This window comes from Heteronotia binoei, chromosome 13 (genome assembly GCF_032191835.1).
Source record: "Heteronotia binoei isolate CCM8104 ecotype False Entrance Well chromosome 13, APGP_CSIRO_Hbin_v1, whole genome shotgun sequence".
NCBI classification, from domain to species: Eukaryota; Metazoa; Chordata; class Lepidosauria; order Squamata; family Gekkonidae; genus Heteronotia; species Heteronotia binoei.
In genome coordinates, this window is record NC_083235.1 from 35621532 (window position 1) to 35639831 (window position 18300).

At 41.5% G+C, this 18300-nt stretch overlaps 1 protein-coding gene across 1 annotated transcript in view; it reads left to right on the forward strand.

Annotated features, from left to right (window-relative positions):
* The window catches only part of ERN1 (endoplasmic reticulum to nucleus signaling 1), an 83886-nt gene that overhangs the window by 59277 nt on the left and 6309 nt on the right, over positions 1–18300 (forward strand). Inside the window, exons 10-19 of the mRNA XM_060252081.1 lie at positions 1416–1494; positions 3437–3602; positions 5086–5204; positions 5466–5657; positions 6784–7045; positions 10175–10265; positions 11605–11794; positions 12872–12971; positions 15480–15679; positions 17299–17446. Of these exons, the coding sequence (XP_060108064.1) occupies positions 1416–1494; positions 3437–3602; positions 5086–5204; positions 5466–5657; positions 6784–7045; positions 10175–10265; positions 11605–11794; positions 12872–12971; positions 15480–15679; positions 17299–17446 (1547 nt within the window). The remainder of the gene's footprint in view (positions 1–1415; positions 1495–3436; positions 3603–5085; positions 5205–5465; positions 5658–6783; positions 7046–10174; positions 10266–11604; positions 11795–12871; positions 12972–15479; positions 15680–17298; positions 17447–18300) is intronic.

Consider the following 18300-nt stretch of genomic DNA (forward strand, 5'->3'; position numbering starts at 1 on the left):
AACACTGTCCTTAATTTAACAAAGTCCAAAATTCACCCCTTCTCCTCTTCTTCCAAGCTTTCAAACTTTCTCTTTCCCACCTTCTAATATTATTTTGTTTGCTATCTGCCATTCCGGGACTATTTTAAAGCAATCAGTACCTTTTTCTAAGGTTATCCAAATCAACACTGGTCTCATACAGCATCAGATGTTTAGCAGTCTCAAAGAAGATTAGGATCTTGTCAAGCTTGTGTCAAATAAATGACTCTGTAAGCTTCTGCAGAAGATGAATATGTAACTCTTCTCCAGGGATCCCTCAAAGGAGCCCCAGCCCACCCCGGGACTCCCTTTTAGCCAAGGTAAATCACCTCAAAGTTTCCTGTGCATATCTTGGACTAATCTCTCACTGAGAAAAGTAGGCAGAAGGCAAAAATTTTCCCTTAAGTACCCCGAACAGAAGCTCCAGTCTGCCCCCCTTAGAGAGGCAGGTCAGCTTAGCATTCTCCAAATCCCGGAAGTCAATTTAGTTGTAGGTTGAGAGCTTGTCCTTCAGCACTGAAATGGAAAAGGGCTAAATAGATTATCTGCCCACAGAATAAGAATGTATCTCTTTTTAAAAGGAAGAGTTGAAACTGTTGTACTAGATTGTAAATACATACTAAACTTGGGGGGTTTTTTGTCATCTGGGAAATGCCAGCAATGAAAAAGTATGAGTTCATATATTTAATTCTTGAAATTTAAAAGTGGGATATCGTTTTGTATTTAGAAAAGCAAGTAGAGAACCCATCCTGCCCTATTAAAATAAATGACAATATCAAGTCAAGGTTATATAGAGGGTCACAGTGAAGTGGACTTTTCTTGAGGGCAGAGGTCCTATGTGGATTGCTTGAAAGTCCCTACACATGCTTATCTATTCAAAGCAGTGAGTCTTGTCAATATACACAGTCATATCAACAAGGGTCAGGCATCTGTCTGGCAAAAGGAGCTTTGACTCCTCAAATGTTTGTACCTCCCCCTCCAAATCTTCCTGGTCTCTAAGGTGCTACTGGACTCAAATTCAGCTCTTCTACTGTAGACCAACACAGCTGCCCTCTGAAAGGATCAGGCATTAGGTGGAAGAACAAAAAAATCTGCAGATCACATAGCGCAATGAAATGTATTTCTTCCTGGAGCTGGCACTACACAAAGGTGGGGGGCTATGGCTTCCTCATAGAGGCTGTATCACAAGAAGCTGCTCCCTTAAATCAGATAATGTACATTTTTCTTTTTTTAGATATGCCGATATGTTATTTTCTGAGTAATAACTATATTTCTGGCCACTCAAGCAGCTTAATGTTGATAGTATATTATAATATATAACTGTTTATAAATGGTTGTGTGTAGCTTTAAACAGAGAATCCTGTTGTAAAATTTTCTTCCTGCTGTTTTGCTTCTAGGCCAACACTCTACGTAGGGAAATATTCCACCAGTTTGTATGCGTCACCATCAATGGTTCACGAAGGGGTGGCTATTATGGTAAACTGTGCTTTTTGAAAGTTAAAATCCCCAGACACAGAATGGCCCTCTAAACTCCTTTCCACAATTCTTCAGAACTGGGATTCACATCTGGTTTGACTGCAGCTTAAGCGGTCATGTACATTCTCACCTAAGAAGTAATCAGACTCACTGCTATTCTCCCTTTTGTAGGATATCATTCCTGTCTATGTAAACGCCAAATCCTTGCTTATTCAGGAAGCTCAGTGGGTGACATTGGCTGTTTATGTCTCAGCCTAGCCTACCTTACAAGATTATTGCTGGGATAAAATGGGAAGGGAGAGAACTGTATATTGCAGCTCTGAATGCCTTGGGGAAAGGGAACAGGGTGATAAACTATGGTTACTAGTAATTAATAGTAATGAATTATAGGGAGGGACGGTGGCTCAGTGGTAGAGCATCTGCTTGGTAAACAGAAGGTCCCAGGTTCAATCCCCGGCATCTCCAACTGAAAAGGGTCCAGGCAAGTAGGCATGAAAAACCTCAGCTTGAGACCCTGGAGAGCTGCTGCCAGTCTGAGTAGACAATACTGCCTTTGATGGATCGACTGTCTGATTCAGTATAAGGCAGCTCCATGTGTTCATATGAATAAAAATACTGTACTTTTTTATTAAGAAAACTTTCAAGAAAAATATGTTTACCTTTCTGCGAAGCACTGTGTGTTTGTAAATCAATATGATGTGAAAGATTTGGATCTTTATACAACAAGGATTAAGTCATGGACAAACACTGTTACTGCAGAAACGGAGTCCTCTTTTGAAAACAAAATACCTAAGCCCAGGGCTTTTTTTATAGAAAAAGCCCAAGAGGAACTCATTTGGATATTAGGCCACATCCCCTGATGTTGCCATTGTTTCACACAGGGCTTTTTTGTAGAAAAGGCCCAGCAGGAACTTATTTGCATTTTAGGCCACAGCTCTGACACCAAGCCAGCTGGAATGCCATTCCTGTGTGTTCCTGCTCAAAAAAGCCCCTGCCCAAGCCCTTCCCTCTGTCTTACAGTTTAAGAGAAAAGGTCCACAACAGGTTGGAGGGGCTTGTGGGGAATGTAAAGATTTAAGATTGTAATTTGATACCTCATCTGTTTTAGTTATATTTTATCCAGTTAGAGAGAACAACTTTTACATATATAATACAAATCAAATCATTTCTTTCTGAAAGAAAAAGGTAAATATATGGTCAGAGGGGTGCAAGGAAAAAAAATTCTTTATCATATTTATATCCTGCGTTTATTCCCTGTGAGGAGCCTCCAAAATAGCTGAAGCCCTTATTCCCCCTTTCCCCATTTTATTCTTACAACAACCCTGTGAGGGAGAGAGAGAGACTGGTCCAGGGTCACCCCGCAAGTTTCTGCGGCGGGGAGGGGATTCAAATCTGTGTCTTCCAGATCCTAATTTAACACTATACCCACTACAATCGCAGCCATTTTAAACAGCAACAGACAGCAAAAATAAGAGAATGGAGCAAATGGCATCACTTGCTCCCAAAGCTGTGCTTACTCATCATCAATCCACAACACCTTATCTGCCCCATCAATGAAGCTCTTCCTGTCTGAGATGCAGAAACTGACTTTGTTTTGTGCTGTAGTTAACAGGGCTAAAGTAAAGACACCGCTGTACATGTATCTTTGCAGTGCCCAACCTTGAATGAATGGCCCAGATAAAGTGCAATAAAATACCTGACATTATTTCTGGGCAGCTTACCATATGTTGCAAAGGGATATTTTTTTTGTGGCCCATACTCTTTGAACTGGTTGTTTATTTACTGGCCTTCATTAGGCAGCAAAAATGAAGCTAGCCTCCAAATAATTCCAAGTGGTTTATTGTACAGGTTTTTGTTATGCCTTTTATTAAAGCACTAAACATTCCATTGCTTTGTTCAAAGAACAGTAGTTAACAATCTCTCTCTCTCTCTTTCCATCTAGCCCCGGGGAAGTGCAATACCATTGATAGAGGGTCCAAAAACACGTGGTGTCACCATTGAAGACAATGGCGAATGTGTTATCACCCCCAGCACTGACCTAAAGTTTACTTCTGGATTTAAACACAAGAACAGACTCAACTATTTGAGGAATCACTGGCTTTTAATAGGTATCACAGAGATTTCTTTTGTAATATGCCGCCCTCTGCTGGGCAATCTCCAAATATAAATTAGGATAAACACAGTTTGAAATTTACTATTTTTTTTCCATTGAGCAAAGTTCTTTACAATTCCTAATGTATAAATAAAAGATTACAAAAGCCACAAGAACATGCTAGGGAAATTTCTTTTTCTATTAATTTGTTACTAATACTCCTGTTATAGGTATTTTTCTTAGGAGCCAAGATTGTGACCATAGCTTTCCCTGTATTGTTAAATAAGATTACATCTCAAGTTCTAAATATAGTTCTCCATATTCCAGTCTCCACCTTGCAAAATATGTGCTGAACTTAGGAGGGAAGCCAACTCCCTATATCTCCTGTCCTGCTAGGGTCCTTTCATCCTAAGTTATCATTACAAGGATTGCAAAACTAAAACTCAAGTGAGCAGACCCCTTTGATTATTTACAAATCCTAGGCAAGAATTCACAAGTTCCAACCCATTTTACAGCGACTGTCTATAAATGTGTGAACTGTGCAGATGTTTAACCCATAATTAACTTGTAAAATTGACTGCCACGGTGCAATGATAGTCAGTAGTCTTAAAAAACATTAGATTACTTCACAGAGGTCTACCAGCAGTTATGAACTATGATAACTGAATGGGAATTCCATGATCATGGACAGCATCGCAGAGCTTTTTTTGTAGCAGGAACTCCTTTGCATATTTGGCCACACATCCCTGATGTAGCCAGTCGTCCTGGAGCTTACAGTAGGCCCTGTACTAATAGCCTTGCAAGCTCCTGGAGGATTGGCTACATCAGGGTGTGTGGCCTAATATGCAAAGGAATTCCTGCTACAAAAAAAGCCCTGACAGTATGTCTCTAACTACATATTATTTTCTATGAGCTCAGAAGGTAGGACCAGAACAAATGAGTTGAAAGTAAATCAAAAGAGTTTCCAGCTCAACATTAGGAAGAACTTCCTGACAGAGCAATTTCTCAGTAGAACAGGCTTCCTTGGGAGGTGGTGAGCAATCTTTCCTTGGAGGTTTTTAAACAGAGGTTAGATGGCCATCTGACAGCAATAAGGTCCTGTGAATTTAGGGAGAGGTGTTTGTGAGTTTCCTGCATTGCGCAGGGGGTTGGACTAGACCCTGGAGGTCCCTTCCAACTCTACGATTCTATGATTCTACTAGATGCTGGGTACAAACAAAAGGGTATAAACTGAACAAAAGCTAGCTATCTCTGAAAAGAGAATGCTATTTGGTTGTGAGAGAGAAATAGTTGGACTAAATTGAGTAAATGGAATTAATAAATGGTGAACTGGATGGTCACTTGTTCCTACCTAGCAGAACTTTTGTTATAATTACAGAAATGCTACATTTCCATATTTTACTTTTATATGTTTTTAAAGTAAGACTGTCATAAGATGATATTACTGAAAATAAGATAATATTCCTTGGAAATAATACAGGTTCTATTCTAATTTTAAGGGCACCATGAGACACCCTTGTCAGCCCCTACGAAGATCCTGGAGAAATTTCCAAGCAATTTGCCAAAGCGGCAAGAAAATATTATTCCAGCAGATTCAGACAAGGCTGCTTTTGAAGAGGTCTGTGAATAAATTAAACCTGCTAATAAATGTTGTGTATTAAAAGAGTGGGCATGAAAAGGGAGCTAGTAAATACATCTTGAACAGCACAATGGCCCTCCTTTCAAAGTCTGTTGAAGTCAGTGTTTAGAATCACACTGTAATGTTTCCGTAAATAACGGTTAGTGATAAATCTGCATTGTAAGCAGTTGGCCAGCCGTAATGGTGGAAGTTGTTTGTGTTGAGACTTTTGAACTAAAGCAGTCTGTGGTTATCTCTTAGGCAATTGACATTGCTGGGCGTTCCACAAAAGACTTGCCCTTTCCCATCCCTGAGGATGCTGAAGAGATGCTCAGCCAACCTGCGCCCCGACCAGAAGCTCCTGTGGATTCCATACTGAAGGACATGGCCACCGTCATCCTCAGCACGTTCTTGCTTGTTAGCTGGGTCGCCTTTATCATCACGTATCCAATGGTAATGGTTTGGTGTGTGGATATGGAATAGCACTGTTTAGCAGCATAGGCTGATGCAGAGGACACAGAAGGAGCCACGCATTTATTTGAAATTTATATCATGCTGCAGAACCCTTTGAGTAGCTAACAATGCAGTAGTAAAGCACAGGAAAGGACTGCACCATCTGTTTGATTTTCCAGAGATCTTGAGAGCTTACAGTACAGTCTGAATCTGAGAAAAATTCTGAGAATTGCACTGGATAGTACTTGAATCGGGGCGGGGGAGAAAGTATGGGAGCCCTTAATTAAATCCCACAATCTCTGTCGCAACCTGACTGCCCTCAATTTTAAGCTTTGCCACTGGCTCTCATAAGCCGCACCCCCTTGGACTGTGATTCTGCAATCATTGTGAAACAGTGACTAAGAGGGCCAATCACAATAGGGGCCATGCCCATCGTCTCCCTTAATTTCAAGCTCTGACACAAGTTCCATATTAAGCTCAGAATGTCTTCACTGTTAAATGGACAAGGAGTACCCAGTGCTTGTAGGCATAATCAGTGCTTGGAGGAGAGACCACTGGCAACCTACAGGAAGCCCTCTGGTGCTATATAATGTCAGAGTGGGTTTTAATTTTAAAACATTTTAAATTGGAAAATACATTCCTAATGAACTGCATATTTGCTCATGAACTTCCCATTTATTGTCAGTGTATGATAACAGCCTTAAATTAGTAGGCAGAGAGCTGTGAAAGGTTAAAGCTGACAGTGATGTTACAGTTACTGCTGATAGTTATTCTAATAGCATAATTGTTAGCAAAGAAGAAATTAGTTCGTTCTCCTCTGCACCAATATACTTGATTGAGGCTAAACGCATCTTCAAGTTGGTTCATTAGCAAAGATGCACTCATTTCTTGAAGAACTTTTAATTATTCAATTTGTATCTAACTTTTGTCCTAAAGAATACTCAGAGATGCTTACAAACCAACAACTTCCAATCTACTCACTACCAACTATAAAGCTATATCAGTAGTTAGAGTAATAAAACTAACATTAAAAGCAGTAAAAATAAATGGAGATTCTCACAGAAGCAGTGATATAAAACGCTTATAACGTCATTCTCAATTTATGATTATTTCCTGCTCTCTTAAGAGTATGCACCAGCAGCAACAGCGACAACATCAGCAGTTCCAAAAACAGCTGGAGGAGAAGATCCAGCTATTGCAGCATCAGCCGTTCAGTCCTGCCATCGACTTGCCCCCTGAAGCAGACTTGTTGGATGGTTCCTGTGCAAGGACAGAGAGCTCAGCCACCAGCACACCAAACATGTCCCCTAAGGCATCAAATCACTCGGCATATTCCATTGTTTCTGCTTCTGATGTTGGGAGTGGTCTTTCCACTGAGCAGGAAGAAGGTGAGAAAGATGATCTGGTTTTCCTAATGGTAAGACTGACAACTGGAGTTTCTCCCAAAGTCTAGCACAAGTATGCCCAACAGGTAGATCGCAATCTACCAGTAAATCGTGGAGGGATCAGAGATTGCTCACCAGCTCCACTTGGTCTCATGGTTTGCTGGACAGGTGTTTGGGTTTTTTGATGATTGTTTGGTGTGATGGTATTTGATTATTGGTGCCAGTATGATGAATTCTTATTTTTACTTTTAGAACTGCATGTGTGGTTTTGGCATCATCCAGAGGTCTTCAGTTCCTGTTTATCTTTAATACTTTGGGACAGTGACAGTTTTGGACCAGATTCAGCCAGTGTTAACTTAGCACCCCAGCTACCCCAGTATAATGAAGATGAGTGTTCCAAAGAAGAGCAAAACCTACCACTTTCATGATGAATGGGAAATGGACTACTTCTTCATCATGGTGAAAGACAAGTGTTGTTGTCTACTTTGTAACGCCACTGTATAACTTGCCCAAAAAGGGTAATCTGGAGCGTCATTATAACGCTCTGCATAGCAATAAGTTTGATGCTGATTTTCCACCCAAAAGTGAAATTCATAAATGGAAGCTCAAAGAACTTAAATCTAAATTGGCTGCACAGCAACGGTTGATGGCGAAGCCAAGGTCACATTCGATCAATGCAACCATGGCATCCTTCAAGGTCAGCAAAGAAATGCAAACCTTTCAATGAAGGAGAATTTGTAAAAGATTGTTTTCTTGAAGCAGCAGACAATCTTTTTGAAGGATTTTAAAATAAGAGATCATAGCTGCTGTTCAAGATGTACAGTTGTCAAGAAACACCGTCATGCAGCGAATAGAAAAGATGTGTGAAGACACAACTGAACAATTGTTGGAGGATGTTTCAGTTTGTGTTGTGTTTCTCACTCCAACTGGATGAATCTATAGGTATAAGAGACATAGCCCAGTTACTAGTCTTTATCTGGATGGTTTTTGAAGACTTCAGTGTTAAAGAAGAACTACTTGGAATGATTTCTTTAAAAGGGAGAGCTACCGGTCAGGAAATATTCAGCTCTTTCCATTCTTTTGTGACAAAGTGTAATCTTCCATTGCATAAACTTGTTTCCATCACTACTGATGGAGCAAGAGCAATGACAGGGGAAGTTAACCGTTTCATAGGCCTCTGCAGACAGCATGACGACTTTCCAGATTTCCTTTCTTACTGCTGCATCATTCACCAGCAAGTTTTGACAAGCAAGAGACTCAATACAAAGACTGTCATGGACATCACTTTCAAAATTGTAAATTCAGTTCATGGAAGATCACTTCAAAGACGGCTTTTCAATCTTATTCTTGATGAAGGGGCAGCAGAAATCATTTTGCACACAGATGTAAGGTGGCTAAGTAGGCACAAATTTCTGCAAAGATTTCATGATTTGCTGAATGAAATAAGGTTTTTGAAGGAATGGGGAGATGACAAAGCAGAGTTGGAAGATGAAAAGTGGTTATGTGATCTGGCATTTCTCGCTGACTTTACAGGCAAACTAAGTGATATGAACATTGAACTACAAGGTAAAAACAAATACTTTGGCAAGATGATGAATACAGTTTCATCCTACAAGAGCAAATTTGAGCTAATGATGACTGACCTTGCAAACAACACTTTTGATCATTTTCCTAATACGCAGGACCATCTGGGACAATATCCAAATTTTGTTTTTCAGAACAAGAAGTATGTGACAGAAATCTGTTCTGTTATCAAGAAATTCGAAAAAAGATTCTGTGACTTCCAAAAAATTGAAAAAGTTGAGGAGTACTTGTCATACCCATTCAAAGCAGGTATGGACATTAAGTAAACTGCAGCTGCTATCAGTAAAAATTACACATTGAACAAGGCTTCTCTTGAAAACGAAATGACATTTTAAAAATGACATTTTTCTCAAGACCCGTGCTGAGCAAGAATCGTTTTGGAAGCTAGTGCCTAGTGACAAATTTCCCAACTTGAGAAGATGCAGTGAAGCTGTACACTCCTGTTTCGGTTCAACTTATTTGTGTGAATCTGCGTTTTCCCATCTGAAAATGACAAAGACTACACAGCATTCCAATATGACAGATGAACATATCCAGGATTCCCTGAGACTGGCCCTCACGCAATATTCACCCAACTTCAAAAAGCTGGTGGATGAAATGCAGGCTCAGATGTCTCACTAATTAGCAAGAGCGAAGTTTTGAAGATTGCGCAAGATCAGCCTGGATCAATACTTGACCTACATTTAACACAAATTACTCATTAAAAGCTAAAAAAAGTTATTAAGATAGTTAAAGAAAGTTATAACAATAAAAATGTAAGAAAAACTGTTCGCAGTTCTTTCTGGATCTTCGTCTCTCTGTTTTGTTTTTGCTTACCAGTTAATGGGGGGGAGCGGTGGAACCCAACTTTGGTGGGTTAAAATCTAATTTGAAACTTAATTTTCATGGTGGTAGATCACCAGCACTTTTGTCTGGAAAAAATAGATCTTGACCTGTTCGAAGTTGGACATGCCTGATCTAGCAAATAGAACTAGAGAGGTATCAACAGCAAATTAAGTCAGGAAAAGGTGCTTATTGGGTTAGGTAGGTCAGACTCTGGTTTGATCTTTGACGAGTCACCAACAAGATGGGATGGTGGGGCAGCCCCTTGAAAACATCCTTCAGAAGCCTTCAGTGTGTAGATTGGTGCAAACTGGGTTTATTCAAGAGGGTTCTTGGGTGCTGTTAGAGATACAAGCAAGCATTTTCCATCCTTCTGCCAACATTCGTCACATTTTTGCATTCACTGTCATTTTACTTTTATGATCATGTCACAAACACTCTCTTAAGAATCAATCTCCTTCCTTCATGTGAAGGATAAGAAAGTTTTTATAGCAAGCTACACAGATTGACTGGAACCAGTTTCCACAGCTACAGGAGTCATGCAACATAGTAGTTTACGGGCACCTATTTCAAGGTAGAATTTACATTCCTAGATCTGCATGGCTGCATTAAAAGAAAGCTTTTTAAAGCTCCATATTTGGTGCTGAATATCTAAATGCAAATTGAAGTATGTACCCAAAAATATTATATCCATGGTGCAACATATCTTCTTCTGTTGCTTTTCAGATGGAGATACAGGCATAATAACAGTTGGAAAGATTTCATTCCACCCAAAGGACATGCTCGGACATGGAGCTGAGGGAACAATTGTTTATAGGTAAAGTGCCTGACATTCGTTCTGTACTTCAGAGGCGATGTATAGTTAATAATCTCATTCATTTAGTGGTGTGCATGTGTGATAAGTATTACAACTAGCAACGTTTTCATGCAGAGAAAAGAGAATGTACTTATTTGGTGTGTATTCTTGGGGGAGGCACCTTCCTTACATTCTCTCTTTAACCATGTAACATCCATGGGTTGGATCTGTTTGCACAGGAATTGCAGATCTTTCCCCACCTCCCAGAAGAAACTTTCACTTTATATTGTGGATTATCCTGCAATACATCTTCAGGCCTTAAACCATGTATTTTCTGGTTCATGGGAACCATTGCTGCTGCGTAATTATTTAGTTATGATAATATTTTATGTCCTGCTTTTCTGTTTAAAAATAAATACTCAAGGCAGTTTACAATACTAAGATCCATACAAAACAAATAGCCAGCACCAACAGACACAGGCGTATAGCATGCTATCCTTTTCAATGCACACATTCATTTCTGAGTTCGGTAGATTTTTAGTTCAATGGGAATTTGTCCCTACTTACTTTTTAGTTGAAATGAATGTCCTTTATAGAAAACTGCCTATCTTCCCCTCCTTCCCTGCTTAACACACAGCGGAAATAGTCACCTACCTGTGGGCCAGCACTCAGAGGTTGTCTGAGGTCCTGATGCTAAGCATGCTTAGAAGAAGATGAAGAAGATATTGGATTTATATCCCGCCCTCCACTCCGAAGAGTCTCAGAGCGGCTTACAATCTCCTTTACCTTCCTCCCCCACAACAGACACCCTGTGAGGTGGGTGGGGCTGGAGAGGGCTCTCAGAGCAGCTGCCCTTTCAAGGACAACCTCTGCCAGAGCTATGGCTGACCCAAGGCCATGCCAGCAGGTGCAAGTGGAGGAGTGGGGAATCAAACCCGGTTCTCCCAGATAACAGTCCGCACACTTAACCACTACACCAAACTGGCTCTCTGCTTACTTGAGAGTAAGCCTGCATTTAGTTCCTCCTTGACCTCTGGGAGCTGCACAATATGTGTGAGAGCTGCATGTGGCTCCCGAGCCGCAGTTTGGCCACCCCTGGTTTACAGCATTCCTTCATAAAACGTATCAAACATCATACACTCTGGTATATGATCTTCAGTCTTTCCTTTTTAAGAGAGAGAACTCAAAGTGTGCCCACAGTACTATGAGCTTCTTTTTCATGCCATTATGTGTAGATAGATGTGTAGAGCTGTACTTTATATATGGCAATATGAGAAATGGCTAGCACAAGCGAGAACCTAGTTGAGTGATATGATTAATGGTTAAGGGGTTTCTCTGCTGTGTGTTGGCACATCTCCAGGGGGACATTTGATAACAGAGCAGTAGCCGTGAAGCGAATTCTCCCCGAATGCTTCAGCTTTGCTGATAGAGAGGTGCAGCTGTTGCGAGAATCTGACGAACATCCGAATGTGATCCGCTACTTCTGCACGGAGAAGGACCGCCAGTTCCAGTACATAGCACTTGAGCTCTGTGCTGCCACTTTACAGGAGGTAAGCTTTGGGTGGGATAGTGGGAGACCTGGCAATTCAGAGGAAGAGGGTGAAAGTTTCAAGCTAAGTAATTTCTTGGTTGTGCTTTACAGAAGACACGATCCTCTTTAGACAGTGGTTTTTGTTCTGCATTTTGAATGCAGTAAGGTCCAAAACTGTAAAACTACAGGAGCCTGGTGGTGCAGAGTGGTAAAGCTGCAGTACTGCAGTCCGAGCTCTCTGCTCACAACCTGAGTTCGATCCCGGCAGAAGCTGGGTTCAGGTAGCTGGCTCAAGGTTGACTCAGCCTTCCATCCTTCTGAGGTCAGTAAAATGAGTACCCAGCTTGCTGGGGGGAAAGTGTAGATGACTGGGGAAGGCAATGGCAAACCACCCCGTAAAAAAGTCTGCCGTGAAAACGTCATGATCCAACATCACCCGAGTTGGAAACGACTGATCCTTGTACAGGGGACTACCTTTACCTTTAAGGTCCAAACAAGACACTGCATTTTTTAATGATTCACATCTGGCTTCTCAAATCACTTTTTCTTCAGTCAGACAGTTGCTGTAGTTCCCAAGGGGTCCTGTTCAGATTGAGACCATTGTGCAGAGGGAGGAGGGGCTTCAGCCTCTCCTACACTAAGGGGGGCTAAAAATGCAGTCCTCCCCCGTAACAGGTAAAAAAAAATGTAATATCTAGTTTGGATCTAAATAGCAGTGGATCTCCAGCAGTAAAACAACTATAGAGGCAGGAGGACATTATTGCTAACAATCACTATGACTTAAATGTGGTTTTTATATATTCCTGATTCTATACCATCCCAACCTTTGGCATCACCTTAAGCATATGCAGTACATTCAGGGCTTTTTTTGAGCAGGAATGCACAGGAACACAGTTCCAGCTGGCTTGGTGTCAGGGGGTGTGGCCTAATATGCAAATGAGTTACTGCTGGGCTTTTGCTCCAAAAAAAGCCTTGCGTGAAACAATGGTGATGTCTACAAAAAATGCCCTGAATGCATTTGAAGTATATATAAAGTCCTGGGATGCTACTACATGATGCTACTGTACATTTTAAATTTGCTTTATGTCTGTTCTAGTATGTAGAGCAAAAGGACTTCAATCGCCACAGTTTGCAGCCTATCACCGTTTTGCAACAGACCATGTCCGGTCTTGCTTATCTCCATTCTCTCAATATTGGTAAGAAGCAGTTATATTTTAATATCCAATTCTTTGATAGCTGTATTTTGTGGGGGAGATAAGTTGTTTTTAAAATTATTCTTAGAATTGTGTATGACTTCAGTAAATCATACCGTAGCTGAGCTGGATTTAACCCAGGCCTTCTGAGTCCAAGAACAACTTTTTACCAGTCAAAACACACTAGCCCTTTCAGGTTTGGAGGATTATAAAAGGTTCTGCTTTATCAAGCGGGTAGTGGTATATTTTACTAACTGCAGCAGCACAGCCATAAACTATAGTTCATCCAAAATATACAGGGATAGTAAACTGCCTCCTCGCCCTCCCTGTGATGAGAATGATGTAACAGTGACATTCTAAGGATGATTTGGGAACTACTTGGTTTATAACACAGTGTCCATGACCTGAAGGCCCAAAGAACAGGCCAAGGCCTGCTGGGTGTTGCTGCTAGGACTGGTGTTTAGAAGTTTGCCTGACATTAAATATGGAGGCTCCTGTTGGTGACCATGGCTAGAAGGGATTGCTGGATTTATCCTCCTGTCCTCCATGCATTTTTCTAATCTCCTTTCAAAGTCGCGTATAGTCACGGCCTTCACTACATCCACTGAAGGGAATTCTTCCACAGCTAATTACTCATTCCTTTTGTCTGTCCTGAAACTATCACCAATTAACTTTCTTGAGTGCCATAAATTCTAGTATTACAATAAAGGAAGAAAAGATTCTCTCAGTCCTCTTTCTCCATCCAATGCATACATTTATAAATGTCTAACATTCCCCCTTCCCTTAGTGAAAACAGTAAAATTTTATAATTCCAGTACGTTATAACAACATTTTTGCTTGTTGAGCATATACACAGCTCAGGAAATTTTGCACAGAAAACTCAGGAATCTTTGAGGGGTGAGGGAAATAGCAACTACAGTGTCTTCCACAAGGCAATGATCCCTTGTAGTTTTCCTGTTGTGCCCACCAGTTCAGCACAGTGGCAACAGGACTTCCTGATGGTTGGTTTCTCTGCATTTTTCCTACCCCATTCCCCCACCAGGAAGCATTTGATTTTTAAATCATTCCTTTGAGTTCCCCACTTTCCTTTTTTCCTGAAGTCTCTAGCCCCTCTAGAAAGAAAAAGGTATATCATGGCAACTAAAATGGCTAAAGACTTGCTTTTTAAAAAAAATGACAGCTGAGAGTTCAGAGGACTTACTAGATATATATTTGTAGCATTATACTGATCTACCAATGTAGCTATTGCCAGCTTTTTCAAAAGGAACCTGAACAAGCCCACTGGTGGCACAAGTGAGGAAATGGCAGCTGTTGAAGAACTGGGCAGGGAAAATAGCACCACAGTGGGTGGCTCCTTTTAAAGCTCGGCATACTTTGCACTTCAGCTGCATGCCAGCAGGAAAAAGGTAAAGGTAGTCCCCTGTGCAAGCACCGAATCATTACTGACCCATGGGGTGACATCACATCACAACATTTTTTGGCAGACTTTTTATGGGTGGTTTGCCATTGCCTTCCCCAGTCATCTACACTTTACCCCCAGCAAGCTGGGTACTCATTTTACTGACCTTGGAAGGATGGAAGGCTGAGTCAACCTTGAGCCAGCTACCTGAACCCAGCTTCTGCTGGGATTGATCTCAGGTTGTGAAGAGAGCTTGGATGGCAGTACTGCAGCTTACCACTCTGTGCCATGGGGCTCCTTGCCAGCAGGAAACATGGGATCAAAAGAGGTTTGAGAACACATGGGAGGGAAACCATGGCAAAGCAATAAATGGGCAGCAGTGCTGTGTGGAAGCTCAGAAATAATCCACTGCAATTGGGAAACCAAAGAAGACAAAAAAAATCACATACCTTGTCCTGTTGTTACACCACAGATTTACTTATTCATACTATTGTTTGTAGTGCAGTACTGTTGAATTAAGATAGATTTATTCAAGCAATAAAACTGCTGTGTTAACTACTTAGTGCAGGGGTGTCAAATGTGGCCCCGGGGGGCAGATCAGGCCCCTGGAGGGCTCCTATCAGGCCCCCCGAACAACTGGCTGCCATCTGTTTCTTTTTCCCTCTCTCTTGCTTCCTTCAGCATCACAGCTTGCTTTGCCAGGCTTGCTCAATCGCACAGGAGCTATAAAACAAAGCCTCTATTTTCTCCATTGGCTGAGGCTCCTCCCCCTTCTGGTCCCCTGGGGAAGGAACAAAAGAGCCAGAGCTTCCTTTGCCCAGTTTGCTGAATCCCATTGGAGAAATACAAAGAAAGCACCTTTAAGACCAACGAGGGCTAATGTTTTAAGCATGTTTTATTTTATGTGGGTTTTTTTAAAAAAAATTAATTGTTTGTCTGTGTCCTTTATAAAGCTTATATCTCAGCTACCTAATGTTAAATAGATACCCACATAGCTCGGCCTGACATGGTATGGCCTGGCCTGACAAGGTCACATTTATGTCTGATCCAGCCCTCATAACAAATGGGTTTGACACCCTTGATTTAGTGGCTCACAATTGTCTTTGTATTAGTCCACAGAGATCTGAAGCCCCATAATATCCTCATTTCTATGCCCAATGCCCATGGTAAAGTCAAAGCCATGATCTCAGACTTTGGCCTGTGTAAGAAGCTTGCAGTGGGCAGGCACAGCTTCAGCCGTCAGTCTGGAGTGCCAGGCACTGAAGGCTGGATAGCTCCAGAGATACTGAGTGAGGACCGCAAAGAAAATCCAGTAAGTAAACTTCATCTCTTGGGGCTTTTTGACTCATTACTTGCTCTTGGGGAGGTTATCTGAGGACATTGCTGATCATATGAACACTGCAAGAGTATTAAGCATGTTTGTATTTTAAGTATAAAATAATATCTTTAATTGTGTTTCTCTGTATCCTTTATAAAGTTTATATCTCCACCTGGCATTACATTTTATGATATGCCCCACAAAGTCCCATTTATGTCTCATAACAAAGGAGTTCGACACCCCTGCTTTAAAGGGCCGTTATTTCCTGTTGGTGATAAACATAGCCTCCACTGGCCAGAGGCCAGGTCTACTGCCTACAGGAAGATGTCCACACAGGCTTGGACTTCTTAAATAAGAGCCTGCCTTTCTGCTACAGATGTTCAGGCCACTGGGGCCTTGGAGTCACAATCCAAACCAGTCCCTTTAGGGCTGATAGCACCGCACAGAACAATAGAGAATGGGGGGAAGACCATAGCTGCACCTATGGGACTCGAAGGAGGCCACCAAGAACACCGGTGCCCCAACCCCATTATCCTGCTGTCCTGTGGGTTGTGATCAGCCTTAAAAAGGGCTGGCCAGGAATGCAAGCCGAGGGTTGCCAGCAGGGCACGTATGGACTTCTGTAGAAGTATTTAGCCCATCCCCAGTGAGGGTGACAGAAAGGATTTAGGCATACCTGCCCTAGTGAAGCTGCCTACAGATTACACACACACACACACACACAAATATGTGAAGTGTAGCTCCCATCTGCAGATATCTAAATTCACAGATCATCAGGACTACAATATTAAACTGCTTTTCCTGCAATTTGTGGGGAACCTCAAAATTTGTGGAAAACACTGAAAAAAATACATTGGGATGTTTCAATCCCCCCTTCCCAAAAATAAAATAGCATTGTCTGCACATGCGCAGGGAACATACATACCACCTTCTTCTTGCATTATCAGTAATGGGAGGGTGACCTGGAGCCACAGTGGCCTGGGAACTGGCAGTGGTCTCAGCAGTGAGACCAGGAGGTATGCCAGGCCCACCTATGTCGGCTGTGATGGGGGGATGTGGCCAAGAATTGCAGCGGCCTGAGTGATAGTCGCAGAGATGGTGAGGGAGAAGCTGTGGGAAGCCTGGCTGCATCGCTGTTGCCGGGGGGGGGGGGGGGCAGGAGCCATGGCAGTCCCAGCAGCATCACCATTGGTTAGGGGCTTAAAAGCTAAGAAGGAGATGAGGTCCACCTGCGAGTGTCATGCGTCCCCACTTTTGTGTGTGTGTGCATGTGTAGATATATGTATAAAATGCAGCTACCAAAGAAGGAAAAGAGGTTTAACAGTCAAAGGCTATTTAAGTTATTCAGCTATTGCAACCAATATATTATACAATTTTTGAAATCAAAATAAATTCTAATATATACTTACTTTAAGCTTAGCAGTGTGTACTTTTAAGCAGCACTTCAGGTTGTACTGATGCCATTCCTTATTTTTAGAGGCTCACTGCAGAGGAGCAAGTCAGCTTAAAATATGTGCACATTGGTTTTTTAAATAGGATTTCAATAGGATTTTAAAATCTTTTTGCCCCACTATATTACAGTCAACTTTCTTTGCAAATGCTTCTCTTCCCAGACGCATACAGTAGATATTTTTTCAGCGGGATGTGTCTTCTATTATGTGATATCGGAAGGCAACCACCCATTTGGCAAATCCCTGCAGCGGCAAGCCAATATTTTGCTGAGTGCCTACAGCCTGGACTGCCTAAATCCAGAGAAGCATGGTAAGCAAGTCGATTTTTTCCCCCCAGTGTTGGCACATACAGCCATCTGTTTCTGTTTTGTCCAAGCCTTAGTGAATTTTGGCCCTAGTTTGAAAAATTATATTTCATATAATTTTATGATGATAGTATTATACTTGTTGATAGTCAATGATAGTATTATACTTGTTTTAGTTAATTGATTTAATGGGTTTTAAGGTTAATTAATGCTTAATTTTAATGTTTATAACGTAACTGTTCATAATGTAACTGTTTTATTGCTTGGTGCACCATTGGTCACCGCACTGTTAGCCGCCCTGAGCCTGCTTCGGCAGGGGAGGGCGGGGTACAAATAAAATTTATTATTATTATTATTATTATTATTATTATATATACCAAGAAAAGGTACAAGAAAATATTGCCCATCGCCTTCAAAAACAACCAGACATGCCTCTGGGAAAGAGGCAGGGGAACATCCTAATTGCAAAGCTATGGAGTCTGAACCAGAACAGAATTTTGGGAGTTATTATACTTCTTCTAAAAGTCATTAGTTTGTTTTGACTCACTGAACTCACCCAGACAGAAAAAGGGAAAATAAAAGTTGCCGGACAAAGCTGACAAGATTCATTCAGCAGTTGGGTTTGTTTGGTTTGTTTGTGTGTCAATAAACACTTGGCAACCTGATTTAGAAGAAGAAGAAGACTGCAGATTTATACCCTGCCCTTCTCTCTGAATCAGAGACTCAGAGTGGCTTACAATCTCCTATACCTTCTACCTTCATAACAGAAACTCTGTGAGGTGGGTGGGGCTGAGAGGGCTGTTACAGCAGCTGCCCTTTCAAGGACAACTCCTGCAATATCTATGGCTAACCCAAGGCC